The sequence below is a fragment of the Anguilla anguilla genome, chromosome 11 (genome assembly GCF_013347855.1).
Source record: "Anguilla anguilla isolate fAngAng1 chromosome 11, fAngAng1.pri, whole genome shotgun sequence".
In the NCBI taxonomy this organism is placed as follows: Eukaryota; Metazoa; Chordata; class Actinopteri; order Anguilliformes; family Anguillidae; genus Anguilla; species Anguilla anguilla.
The window spans coordinates 32784176-32797758 of NC_049211.1; the positions used below are offsets into that span (position 1 = coordinate 32784176).

At 42.1% G+C, this 13583-nt stretch overlaps 1 protein-coding gene and 1 long non-coding RNA gene across 6 annotated transcripts in view; one reads left to right on the top strand and one right to left on the bottom strand.

Annotated features, from left to right (window-relative positions):
- The window catches only part of LOC118207882 (TOX high mobility group box family member 2-like), a 131945-nt gene extending 126515 nt beyond the window's left edge, over positions 1 to 5430 (top strand). For 3 of the 5 annotated variants that reach the window (XM_035382041.1, XM_035382043.1, XM_035382045.1), the window contains 3 exons: positions 1941 to 2387; positions 2691 to 2821; positions 4346 to 5430. In XM_035382041.1, the coding sequence (XP_035237932.1) occupies positions 1941 to 2387; positions 2691 to 2821; positions 4346 to 4385 (618 nt within the window). In that variant the 3' untranslated portion in view covers positions 4386 to 5430. The remainder of the gene's footprint in view (positions 1 to 1940; positions 2388 to 2690; positions 2822 to 4345) is intronic. The other 2 variants (XM_035382042.1, XM_035382044.1) reach the window with 1 other exon arrangement.
- LOC118207883 overlaps positions 1 to 13583 on the bottom strand; it is a 137309-nt gene that overhangs the window by 115024 nt on the left and 8702 nt on the right. The gene's annotated exons all lie outside the window — the stretch shown is intronic.

Consider the following 13583-nt stretch of genomic DNA (forward strand, 5'->3'; position numbering starts at 1 on the left):
TCCGCGAGTAAAAAAAAAAAATAAATAACTGCCATGCTCGGTGGAAAATATTGGCTCTATAAATGAGAATTTTGAAACCCGAAGCAACTCGGTTGGCTGCTGTTTGTTTAGATTGTTTGGCAGGAGCTTCTTGCAGGAGCTCCGATATGAATCAACCTGGATTCAATCAATGTGGGAGTCAATGGAAACGAATCTGGATTCATTTAACGTGATAAGTGACTGGAAATCAGCCTGGATTCAATCAATAAATGTGGGCGGCGCCGCAAATCAAACTGAATTCAATCAGCGGGGAAGCGGCTGGAAATTAACCTGTGCTCCTGGATCTCTCTCTTTCTGGATGCAACCGATACGGCAGAAATGCACAAAAATGCGCTTGATTATCAAAAACAGTCAAAGCATGGCGTTCAAAGAAATCTGGCGAAGACAGGTTCGTCCCGTTCAAATTACCGGTTCCACCTCTGAAATTGTTTCACGCTGGAAAGTTTTACCGTGCTGGCGAGTTTGACCAGCGCGCCCGCCGATGTAGACATGTGCCATTCCATTCTTGGTTTCCGTTGTTGAGAGATCTCTCCTCCCTCTTTGCGGCCTGAAATGCTACCAGGTTACATGGATGCAGGAAAATGTACTGTCCGGCCCCTTTCTTTTGTCACCTAATTTGTTCTCATCCAATGAAGCCTCAGTTCTCCTCGAAAGATTGCAAACGCACTCCGCTAACATCCGCACTTTGGCAGTGGTACGTACTGATCACGGTCAAGCATGCTCCTTTATCAAAGAAACGCCACTGACAGATGGCGGGAACCGTCCTGATGGCTCATGGGAAAGGGCGAGGGAGGAGGGCGCCTTTTAGTACACGCACGGTGTAAGACGTGCGTAAGAGGCGCACGGAATGAGACGAGAGACGCACGGGAAGGAAGAATGGAATAATCTCAATATCCCCCCCCCCCCCCCCCCCCAAGCAAAATGGTGACTGATTCCACATAAAATATGGGTTCACAGGAAGTGGAAGGTGCTTCTGTCTCTTCTAGGTCTGCCTCCAAAAAGCTCTCGGGCCACATCTGTGTCTCCTACAGTGAATCTATAGAGCAGGTGAAAACAATATGGCGGAGTCCTCACCTAGTCAATCAAGTAGTGATTACAGATCAGTGTAATAGGGCAGGGCAAGAGTGAGGGAGGGGAGTGGAAGAGAGGGAGAGGGGGAGGGAGAGAGAGAGGGATGGAGGGGGCTGCTATTTCAGATACACCCAAGATGTGTCACTGAAAAGATTAAAGGTGGGGAGACTGTGGCCCTGTGTGGCAGCTGATTTTTAACCCATGTAAAAAAAACCCTCAGTACAGCTGAGCGTTTGATTCTTCGCCATGGAGCTTTCTGTAGTGTGATCACTCCTCTCTCTGTACCTCCCCCCGTCTGAACAAAGGGAAAAATGCACAAAGACAGCAGACTACCGCCTCTCATTTAAAGCAGAAATAAAATGTTTTTGGATGAAATTGTTGCAAATTCTTTTGCATCTCTAGATCAGTGGTAACCAACCCTGTTCCTGGAGACCTACCATCCTGCAGGTTTTCATTTCACCCCTAATTTGGCACACCTGACTGTACTAATTAGCAGCTCAACAAGCGCTCCAGCTGATGAATGAGGTGTGCTTTGTTAGTGCCTGAGTGAAAACCTACAGGGCAGCAGATCTCTAGGAACAGGGTTGACTCCCACTGCTCTGGATGAAACAACAACCAAAAATATGGTCCTTGTTGCTTGAACAGCAGCTACTGGATAGCACAATTTCAAGAAACTGCAATATTGTTTTTATTTCTGCAAGTTGGTATTTGGCCACAGACACATTAGCTTGATACACATATGTTAGCAATCAGTGAGTGGCAGTTTAACTCCAGTGATTTATGTGTGTGGCTCTGACTGTGCGGTCGTGTTGCGTGTGCTGTTCTTCCAGAGCTACAGCGACCCCGTGGAGTCCAAGAGCGTCCAAAGCAGCCAGGCGTCGCACATGATGGCCCCCAAAGCCGCCCTGTACAGCGTGCCCCCCCAGGCCTCCTCCCCCTATTTGGGCCCCGCCTCCTTCCCCCTGTCCGACCTGCAGAGCTTCGCCGGGCCCCAGCGCCACGCCCTCTCCCGGACCCTCAGCCAATCGCAGATGCTGCCCAGCATGAGCGCCTCCCCGCCGTCCTCCTTCCAGATCAGCCCGCCGCTCCACCGGCAGCTCTCCCTGCACCAGGGCTCCATCCTCAACCAGCCAATCCGCATGCAGCAGGTGCAGTCGCAGCCAATCATCTCCCACCAGATGGGGCTCCAAGCTTCTCTTCATTCACCTCCTCCTGGCCAGCAGGTTGGCGGCGGCCCCGCTAAGGGCAGCGTAGCCCTCCACTTGCTCAAATACATTGTTAGCATTTTTATTATCTTCATTATTAGCATTATTACTGCTGTTAGAAATGTGCTAAAAAAAAACTTTCATTATTATGACATTTTCATCAATGTATGAAGCATTACCCTAACATTATTTTCTTTAAGTTTGAAGAAATATGTCTGTTATTGCACTGGATATTTTGTGTGGCATTAGCACCTTCACACAATGAACTGGATGTTCATTGTGTGAAGGAGCTAATGAGACCAGCGGCTGATCTGAGATCAGCTCGTGCGTGGTGGGAATGCTGACTGAGTGGGCGGGGCTTATTCTCCGTTCCAGGGATTCCCTCACATCCAATCGGATTACCAGAACAGCTCGCAGTCTCCGGGGGCGTCCAACCCAGGAAGTGGACAGAACCCAGACTGGGACGGGGAGTACTGCAGTCGCGAATGCAGCGGAAACCTGTGCAGGTGAGTAGATACGGTAGTTTCCAGAGCACTGGTGGGGGAGATGGGGAGGGTTATTCCAGTTAGGCCCCCATTTTGCTGGCAGGTAATGTTAAGATGAAAATGTTCCTTCACATGCATTTATTTTTTCTGTCAGTGTAAGAGAGAAAAAATATTCCAGGCACTTCATATGCAAGCTCAGTCGTGTGTCAGCAATATTTAATAGGTTCAGGATGCAAGAACTAACAGTCTTTGAACAACGCTCACTTAAAATACGAGTAAATGATCCTCCGCAATACAAATGCCTTTTTAGCTGGAATATCAAAATTTAATTAACGTTCCTCCAATGCTTGCTGTCGCTTAAAAAATAATATTTAAGGGGCATCCTGGAAACATTTTGAATGTTCCTGAAAGCCCAAATTGATAGCGGGATTATTCCTGCATCACCACGGCAACGGATGAATGGCTTTCTTCTCCAAAGGACTGGTGCCATAGTTCAGGAGAGAGAGGCAGTTCTCATGGTTATACTCGGTTTTTGTTTTTTTTGCGTTCCCCAACACAGAACGAGCTGTGGCCAGTGTTACAGAGAACAAAATAACGGAAATATCTCACATGAAAGCAGATGTATTTATATCAAGTCATTTCCTCTGTAAAAGCATGTACAAGCAGAAAAACAGGACTGTTTCTTGAAATGTTTCCTTCCGGTTTAGGGGATAAAATGGTTCCTTGCTCTTGCTTGCAAAAAAATACATTGTTCGCTGAAAACCTGCAATGCTAGGTTACGAATGGTTGGACAATGTGTTTCAATGGATTTGGGACAGGGACATTATTGAGACAGGTTGCATATTGCTTTAATATTAAATCTGCATAACTCTCCAGGAAATAGAAATGTTGATTAGAATTGACGATTCCACCAATTGGGCAGGAAAAGCAGAAAGTAATGAGAATAAGAATAATAAAAAAATAATGATACATAATTCAAGATTCCTGACTTGACATTTCCTGCTCCTTTACAAGTTGACGGAAAGGAGTTTTAATCCCAGGGAATTCTGGGATGGTGTTCCATTTTTTGTTTGTTTGCTTTGTTCCTTCAGTTCCTGAGAACAGGGTGTCATTATTTAATAGCGAATGTAGATTATGTTAGCATCGTCCTTGCCTAGCTTCGATTAAATATTGTAATTGACATTTACGAACCGTCACTTCTCGGTTTATTGTGCACGTAACAAGTATCACCCTTTTTCCAATCAACCAGTCCCAGCCAGCGGCCCCTCTCTGATTCTGGTTCTGCTCAAGGTTTCTTCCTCTTACCAGCCAGGGAGTTTTTCTTTCCTTGTCACTGTTACCCTAGACCTGCTCTTGGGGGGTTCAGGCCCAGATCTCTGTAAAGCTGCTTTGTGACAATGGTCTTTGTAAAAAGCTCCACAAAAAATAAAATTAAATTGAATTGAATTGAATATTTCAACCCTTCCATGCCGACGTGTCTTGGGCACTCACGCTCCCGACGCTCTCTCTCTCTCTCTTTCTCTCCTCTCCTCTTTGTTCCCACAGCAGCGTGATAGGAAGGGACAAGCCACTCTACCTCACTTGAAGCTGAAGAACCTTGAATTGAAAGGACACCAGGGAGCTCGCAAACACCACCATTTTATCTCCTGTTTTTCCAGCGTTTTTTTTCTCTCGCTTTTTTTCTTTTAGGAAAAATTTCAAATGGATTCCATTCGGAAGTCCAGAAGACTACTAGGGAATTTTTTTTTTCTTTTCTTTTTTCAAGCACTTAGAAAATCCGGCGATTGTGTTGACCCTGGAAGTTAAAAAAAAAAAAAAAAATTATAAAACGTGGATCAGCTTCTTGGGGGTCATTCAGCTTTAATATATGAAGCCTCGATGGCTTTTCAGTGTTTTTTTCTGTTGTTTTGTTTCTCCTATGCCACAAGCTTTGCCATGAACAGTCCCAGTAAGGATGTCCATTATTGGTTGACATATGCCTTGATGATGATGACAAAACTGTGGGCTCTCAGAGTAGCAGCTCAGAGAATTTCTGCAGAGAATGGAGTACAAACGACAAACAAAAACAAAATAAGAACCGTAACTCAAACCCTTTTTTGTATCATAGAGGAGAACTGAAACGTTTTACCAATCTATCACAGTGTGATTGTAAATATCACTTCTATGAGAATAGAGAACATCTCAAACCCCAGACTTTTTTCCATCCGTTTTCATACTAAGCTGTAATTCCCCCTTGATTTTCATTTTGAAAATATTTTGCGTTTCGTGAATTTGAGCAATTTTTTTCATGGCAGATTTGGATTTTCACACACAAAATCTTGCATTAAAACTCTGCTCATCGGTTGTGTGTGTGTGTGTGTGTGCATGTGTGTTTGCGTGTGTGTGTGTGTACGTGTGCGTGTGTTGTTTTTTTCTCCCCACATTTAAAGAAATACAAAGACTTAAGATATACTGTCCTGACAGTCATTGAGGGTCTATAAAAGTCTCACCTTATAGTTCAGACAGTCTGCCCTGGCCAATCACACCACAGTGCATCTGTAAAGATTTTGCTCCCTTTTTTGTTTATTATCCAGTTTCATCACAGTCCACAAAACGACTTGTACAGGTGAATAAAAAAAAAATACTTAATGTGAAATGTAACTAAAGAAAAGCATAACAGTGGATTTATAGTTTTTGAGTAGTTTTACTAGGTGTTTTAGAATTGTGTTGAATTCATCTTTATAATTTTTGTGAAAAATAATAATGCATTTAATTTCAGAAGGCATACATTTTGCTATTCATTGTAGCACACTTGAGTTTTTGAAGAGCGGAGATTGGGGGTGGGGTAAGGGGGAGGGGGATATTTCAGTTGTGTACAAACCTGCCAAATGTTCTTCTTTTATTTGTAAAGCCAGTGATGAAAATCGGTCTGTTGTATTGCATTATAGTCTCTTTTTTTCCTTTGCAATATGCCCATCTTCTATTTAATTTTATTGACTGGTTTCCTATCTATTTATAAATGATATGAAGTAACTTTTTGGCTTGTTTTTATCATGGTGTGTATTTTTATTTTATTTTTGTTTGATTACCATTATTATTATTATAATTATTATTATAATAATTATTGTTACATCTCCTTGTCCAGTTCTTTTGTCACAATGCTTCTTTTATTTTGTCTGTAATAAAATGTTTTAAGTGGAATACCATGTCTGAACTTATTTCTGATTGTTTGAGGTGGCCAGGAGTGTGACCAACAAAGACCGTCAGTCACTTCAAACATTTTAACAAAGTTGTTAAACGCTGCCCTGAATCTCTCAGAACTTCACAAAACTGAATAATAACACAACAGTCAGCGACAGTTACTATGGATACTGGTAACCATGGAGATGACCTCCCGACCTAGACCTCTTGAGCCAGACAGAGGTTGCGTCTGAAACGGAAGGCAACATTTTCACTATTTTCGCTATTTTGCGCACACATCGTTCGTAGGCATGTCCCAAACCGAAATCATCAGAAAACGGGTCATTCCACTGTGCCTTATTTTACATGTTACATTTGAAGGCGGCATCAAGGTATCCTCCATCCACCACCTTTGGCTTCTTCCGTTGAAATAATGGCGGCTGAAAACAGCAAAGAGGTCATTGCGGTGGCAGCGGTTCTGCCATTTAGCATCTCCCAGGTTTCAGTGCATTCTGTCCTCTGGTGTCCTGATCCAAACTACTGTCAGGTTGAAATGAATTGAACTTTAGTGAAAACTCAGGTTATGCTCCTGCCCTGTAACAGTCAACTTACTTTTACTCTTTGAGTATAAAGGAAATAAAATTGAAAGGAAAGCTTGCACTAAAAAAAGGCCTTTCTAGTTTCCTTTAGACACAGTAAATCTCCCTAACAGGGAAACGCTAACACAAAAGGAAGGTATGCAAGTTGAGTTACGTAATGTGGTGTACTTGGTATAATGACGCAAGGCATTGTGAATAAGGGGGTGTGTTAAATAAGTACTGTAAAGCTTTCAGATTCTCCAAACAAAACTGCCTTCATCAGTCTGCTTTGCCAGATGGCATCACCAAATAGAGAACATGTGTTATTTTCCCCCAAGATTTATTTACAGGTATTACGTTCTTTTTCTTTTTAAAAAACCCTTCAATACATACCAAAAGATGAGAGCCACTAATGCTGGAGGAGTTTGTAGTCAGATCCCCAAACTAGCTCCTTCCATCTGGCAAACTAATATTTCCCCCACAAGCAGATGGTTGCATTTCTAAACCTACCCACTTTGTTAAGGTAAAAGAGAAGATTGACCTTCCCAGTTACATAAATGTACAAATTATGTTTTTTTTATTTTTTTTAAAGATTTTTAAAAGGATAAAAGATGCATTATTAAAAAAAAACTTCAATCAGCTTTGCATAACCTGCATAAAACATTCTCATTAACTCCGTTGCCAACCCAGTATTTTGACCTTGATGGCCAGTGATTGTCAGCAAGTTTCGAACTGCTCTTATCGGCCTGCAACGGAGCTTTTCATCCCTATCCATCAGAGCGCGGGAGCGCGGGTATACTCACTCTGTGGCGACGGCAATTAGCTGGGGCCGCCCGATATTAACCCTCATAAAAACCCCGCCTTGTTCTAATAGATGCGTGCATCACGAAGTCAACGACGACAGCTCGTGGAAAAAAAAATAAATATACACGGTTCCCTTTTTATTTTTTCTTATTTATTTTAAAAAAAATAAGGGTTCCATTCAAGCTGCATGTGAGGAGGATGAAAGGATAGATGGCGAATGCTGATATATTTAGAGTGTATAACGGGCGCGACATCTGTGCAATATTTATACCTCGGCTGTGCGCAACCTATTCAAATGTGGGTGAATAAGCAGCAGTGTTGTGGATGTTTTATTCATGTGCAGCTGGTGTCTTTCTCCCCGCTGTAAATTGGCAAACAGATCATTATTTAAGAATCGGGAGCTCCGAGCGGCTGCTCTGTCTCTCTCTCTTCCCTCTCTCCGCGACGTGACACACTGCCTCACATGAAAAATCCCGCTTGATTCCGCGAAATATGGAAGAGGTGGAGGGCCTCTACCGTTTGAAGGGATGGGTTGACAGGCCATTGTGGAGGGTGGCAGATTTAAGCAGCGCTTTCTTTGGGGTATCTCTGCTGCTGGGAGGGGGAGATGGAGGAGACACCTTCAAAAAAGCTGGCCTCTGTCTGACGGTGCCGCGTTTTCAGGCATGCCGTCGATGGCGGCGAGGAATGGTGCTGCTACGCGCTCGGTTTTTGTCTCCAGCCAAATTCGTTTGGGAGATGGTGGAGTTCAGGGATTAAGGCCCACCATGTTAGCAACTGAATGAAAATTTCTGCCATTTCCAATCAGAAGGACGTTGTCCGATGGCGGAGGACAGGTGTGCAATCCACAAACAACGCAAGATTTTGTAAGGCGTTTAGTGGGCGGGACCTGTGAAACCAGTCTGGGCAGATGGCTTGATGGACACAGAAGACTAACTCAAAAAACTATCATCCCATATCAAAATTGGAATGGAATGTGCTGGAATCCTGGAATCTCTGGTTAATAATCAGCTCAAATCATACCTATCGATGTTCTCTGTGCCTAGCGCTTACCAATCTGGATTTGGGCCTAAGCATAGCACTATTTTTGATATTTCTGTGGTTTTAAATTACATTAGATCTCGATAACAGAAAGTCCTGTGCCACTCTCTTTGCAGACCTATCTAAGGCTTTTGACACCATGGTCACTCTTTGCTTCTGGGTTGTCTGTCTCATGTTGGCCTCAACCTTCCTAGTTGTTTGTGTTTTGACCACTATCTCTCTGAGATGGTGATTTCCACTAAAGACGTTCCACACGGTTCAGTTTTTGGACCGGTACTGTTTACAATGTTTATTGTTGTTTCTTCTCTTGATTCATGTATTCCATTTTTATGCTGATGATACAATTTTACATTGTTCTGCAAAACTGTATAGTCAGTCATTGAAACACTGCAACTCTCCTTTAAATTATTTAGTTCTAAATTTTCCCGAAAATTTTGAACAAATTTAAACATTAACCTCCAAGTGACAAAACAGACAGAACTAGATTTTCCGTACAGAAATAAGTGCTGTTTTCCTAGGCTCCACAGAAAGAAAACAGTAGAATCACAATTTTTATCTGTTCTGGGTTATGGAGTTATAATCTATGGTCGAGCTGTTACTACCCTGAAGCCCTGTTTACCAATCAGCGCTAAGATTTGTCATCAGTGACAGCTATAACACACACCGTTGTCAATTGTATGAAGGTTTGGTGGCCGTCTCTATCAGTAAGAAGAGAGCATCATTTGTATGTATTTGTTTATAAAACATTATTGAATTAACAGCCACCACTAATCTTGTCCTTTTTAATCCAGCACACTAACAGTCATGGTATGAATTCTAAAACAGGCTTACCCTATATGTACAACCAGTGAGACTTGACCTTGGGGAAAATGACTTTAGTTATTATGCCCTGTACATTTGGAATAAGATGAAGAGCACTCTTAATCTAAAGTCATTACTGCTGCTTCACACATTCAAAACTGATCTCTGAGCTTTTTAAGTCTGAGTGTAATTGTTTTTAATTTCAGTTTGAATTTATTTTTAATGTAATTTAAAAAAAATTCATTTCAAACATGGTGCTGACTTCGGCATCAAAGCAAAGAGGTGGAAAAAAAGATCTGAATCCGAATAATAGTGGCCAAATTTGAGAGTAGAAAACATTCTGAGAGAATGCATTATTCGAGTGTTGCCGAATACAGTATTTTTATTTGACACCATCCATAGAGGTGCATGGGGCTGGTATCTCAATATTAACGCACAGCAATTCCACTCTGTAACAATATCAATAGTGTAAAACAATCACAAATGTCCAGCATTGCTTCATGAATTCTTGATTTTAGATTATTTTACTAAAATGAAGCTCTCAGGACTGTTTTTTATTTATTTATTTATTTATTTGCAAGGCTATTCCAGGACCAAGGAGTGAGAAAGTCAAGACTTCCTCCTCAGTTCCTTCTTTTAGTAACTGGAATTTAAACAAGGTTTGAGAGTGTAGATTATAAGACTTAAAGATATTATTGTACAAATATTTAATGGTAGAGTACCGAGAACACCTTTGCAAATGAAACTTCAAAAAGGGAAAAGGAAGATTGAAAGAGAACAACAAAAACCAGCAGTAGGGCTGGCCATCCAGGACCTGAGTTTGACAGCTATGCCTTATGAGTTTGCAGTTTGTACCCAGAATATAAACTGCCCACGGTCATGCTGGTTACTCATGCCCACGTAAAACTGGCCATGGTCATGCTGATTACTCATGCTGAAGAAAAACTGGCCACGGTCACGGTGATCACTTGTGCCCAGGTTAAACTGGTCATGGTCTTGGTGGTCTCTCATGCCCAGGTAAGCCTTATATTTCTGTGGCCCAGTGGAAATTCCTATTTTAATACTAATCAAATTTTAAAAAATCATTTTAAAGATCAGTTCTCTGTAGAGTTTCCCACACGCGAGTTTCAGCCAGAGTTTCAATCGATGAATTGCAAAGTTTTGAGCTGAGAGTACCATGCCTGTCAGCTTTTAAGATTCTCAGGACGGAAGGAAAGTTTGTTCTGGAAAAAAAAAGTTTTTAAAACAGTACATCTCATTTGGTGCCGTCAGCAAAAAAAGGGGACATTTGAAAAAAAAAACTGATACCGCAGAGATGGCAAAATAGCTTACCTCACTAAAACTCACAGTGAGGGCAGAGACTCTTGGTGTGTTCAGGGCCAGAGTTAACACAGGAATACTCTCCAGAACAGCAGATCTTAAAATTTGTTATTGGGGCCATCCTATGCATTCCGGTTATTTTTGCAGTCAATTTCTTGATGCATTAAGGCTGTTAAAAACATGTTTAAGTTCTTTCATTATCTTTAATAAACTTATGCAAAACCTTCATTTGAACTCTTTATTATCCACAAAAGTTTTTAGGTTCAAGGACCAAGTGTCCCCAGTTTCAGAAATTACTCACCGAGTTCAACTGTCATAATTTAACCAATGAAAAATGTAACCTCTATCTGAAGATGCCATGTGCACATTACAGAAAATAAAAGCATTTGTTGATCTGATTGATTGGGATATGAATATGAGATTGTTATTCTTCATGGAATACACAGCTACAGTGACCTCCAAAATGTTTGGGACAGAGACATTTTTTAAAAATCGCCTCAGGTACTCCAAGATCTGTGATCAAATAATTCACATATGACTGAAGTGGAGATTCCCAGCTTTTATGAAAGGGTATTTTTATACATTTCAGTTTCAATTTTTCAGCGCACCATAATGTTCGGGGAAAAATGGCTTCACAGGGGTTTCAGATTAGTCAGTTACTTCCTTAATGCAGGTATAAGAGAGCTTTGGGTATGCAGCCTTGATTCTAGGCTTCTGATTGTCTTTGGATTCTTTTACTACCGTCTGTCAATATGAGGACCAAAGTTGTGCCAGTAAATGTCAAAGAAGCCATTATGAGGCTGAGAAATAAACAATGAGCCAAACAATTGTCCAAACCTTAGACTTCCCAATGGTTTTGAACTTCATTAAGAAGAAGCACTGGTGAGCTCAGAAATCACAAAGGGCCTGGTAAGTGACTATAGAATTGTCACCATAATGAATAAAAACCCTCAAACACTTGTCAAACAAATCAGAAACACTCTTTAGGAGCCAGAAGTAGATGTGTTATAGACTGTCTGCAGAAAAGTTCACGAGCAGAACTACTGAGGCTACACTGCAAGACGTAAATTACTAGTTTGCCACAAATCAGGATGGCCAGGTTACAGCCTGTAAAGAAGTACCTAAAAGAGCCTGCAGAGTTCTGTAATAAGGTCTTGTGGACAGATGAGACCAAGATACACTTGTATCACAGTAATGACAAGGGCAAATTGTGGTGGCCAAAAGGATCTGTCCAAGAACCAAAGCACCCCCTCATCTGTGAAACATGGGTGTGCTATACATTGGGCATGTATGCCGGCCACAGGTACTGACTCAAATTTGGGTGCGTAGGCACGAAAGAGGGTGAGAACAGGATGCTACTTTTGCAAAAAAAAAAGAAGTAAACAAGGAATCCAACCACCACGGTTTAAAATGATCATTTGTGTCATGTGATCCAAGTTCACGGCTTTTCATTACACCGATTTTCTGTTTTCTTTCTTCATTGTGATTTTGTGAGTTTCAATCAGCTTCTGGGACTGGTTGTCAATGGTTGAAATACTTCTCCTACAACCAAAAGCAAGCACAGAATTCATCCCCCACCTCCCATCCCCTTGCAATATTTCCCCTCAAAAGCCCCCCACCCCAAGTCCTTTAGAGGCGCACAATTCTGTAAAAGCCGCCTAATTATTTTGTCTCTTTCTCCGTAATGAGTTACTCGTCGGGGGATGGAAAACGTGCAGGAAAGCGCTCGGAGTGTGTTCCCTGCGGAGGGGGTCCGCTCCTTAATGCGCGAGCGAAACGCGGCGTCCTGACCTGTGGAAAGGGCCCCCCGCTGGCCCCTAACAGGCAGGAAGTGCTCCTGTGACAGCCGAAACGCTCGCCTGATTTTCCCGCCCGGCTTTTATGTGTGTGTGTGTGTGTGTGTGTGTGTGGGGAGGGGGTGGGTTATTAACACGATCTGTTGCTTTTCTCCATCTTGTCCGCCATGTCGTTACCAGATCTGAAGCATATCCTGTCACGGCTGTTTTCAGAAATACTGTGGGCTCACACCCTTCCCCATCTATGCCTAGGCTCTGTTACACTGAAGTTAGATTAGAATCCATCATTTTCACTTCCTCTATGTGGAACATAAAAGGTCAAAGTCAGTACTCAGCTAGCACTGTGCTGTTTTCACTGGGCATGTGCAAAGACAAAGGCTAATTTTTGCCATTCGCTTTTTACTTTAACCAATATTTGTGGTGAAAGTCTTTTATTATTGAAGTCTTTCATTTTCATCCTATTCTGGTTCAACGAGCACAGGGGTCTATAACACTAGTTCTGGGGAGCTGCTGAGCTTGGTCTGTTCTTATTCCGCTCTTAATTGGCCTTTCATTACACTGTTAACTGATCATATGAGGTTAATTGTTTTTGAATGTGTTGCTTAATTTAAGATGTAAACAAAAGCAGCAGAACCTGTGGCTCTACAGGAACAGAGATGCAGAAACCTGGGATAGCATGTTGTCACGGCAACCATGAATCATAATCATATAACAGTTTGTGATGTCATGTGTCATGAGCTGTAATGTGCGGCATGTGTGAGTTTGTTTGTGTGTGCATACATTTGTGCAGAATGTTTTTGTTTGTGTGTGCATGTGATTGTGTGCGTGGATGTATGCTTGTGTGGTTGTATGCATGTACGTGTGTGTGTTCATTTGTATCTGTGGATTTTTAAACATTTATCATCTGAATCTAAGCACCTCTCTTTCCTTGTGTGACAACCAGCTTTGTCACCACATGGACAAATGCAGTTTCACCCTGACTCCTTGAACCTACAGCAATAACCAATTCCCCGTACATTCTATATCGGCTGTACAAAGTGGAACATCAGCCCAAACCATTTTATTCTTCTGCTGTTTCTTAACTGACATCTCATTTGTTTAAGCATGTCATGGACCCAGTTTTAATGGCTGCATAAACTGTAACATCTGGTTGGCTGAAAACCAAAAGAAACCCCACTCCCCACCTCTCTGCTCTCATAGGCTGTCTGTGATTGATCTGAAGCCCCCCCCTTCTCAGAACCGTACCTATGGTGCCTGCACATGAAGACTACTGTTACAATTCTA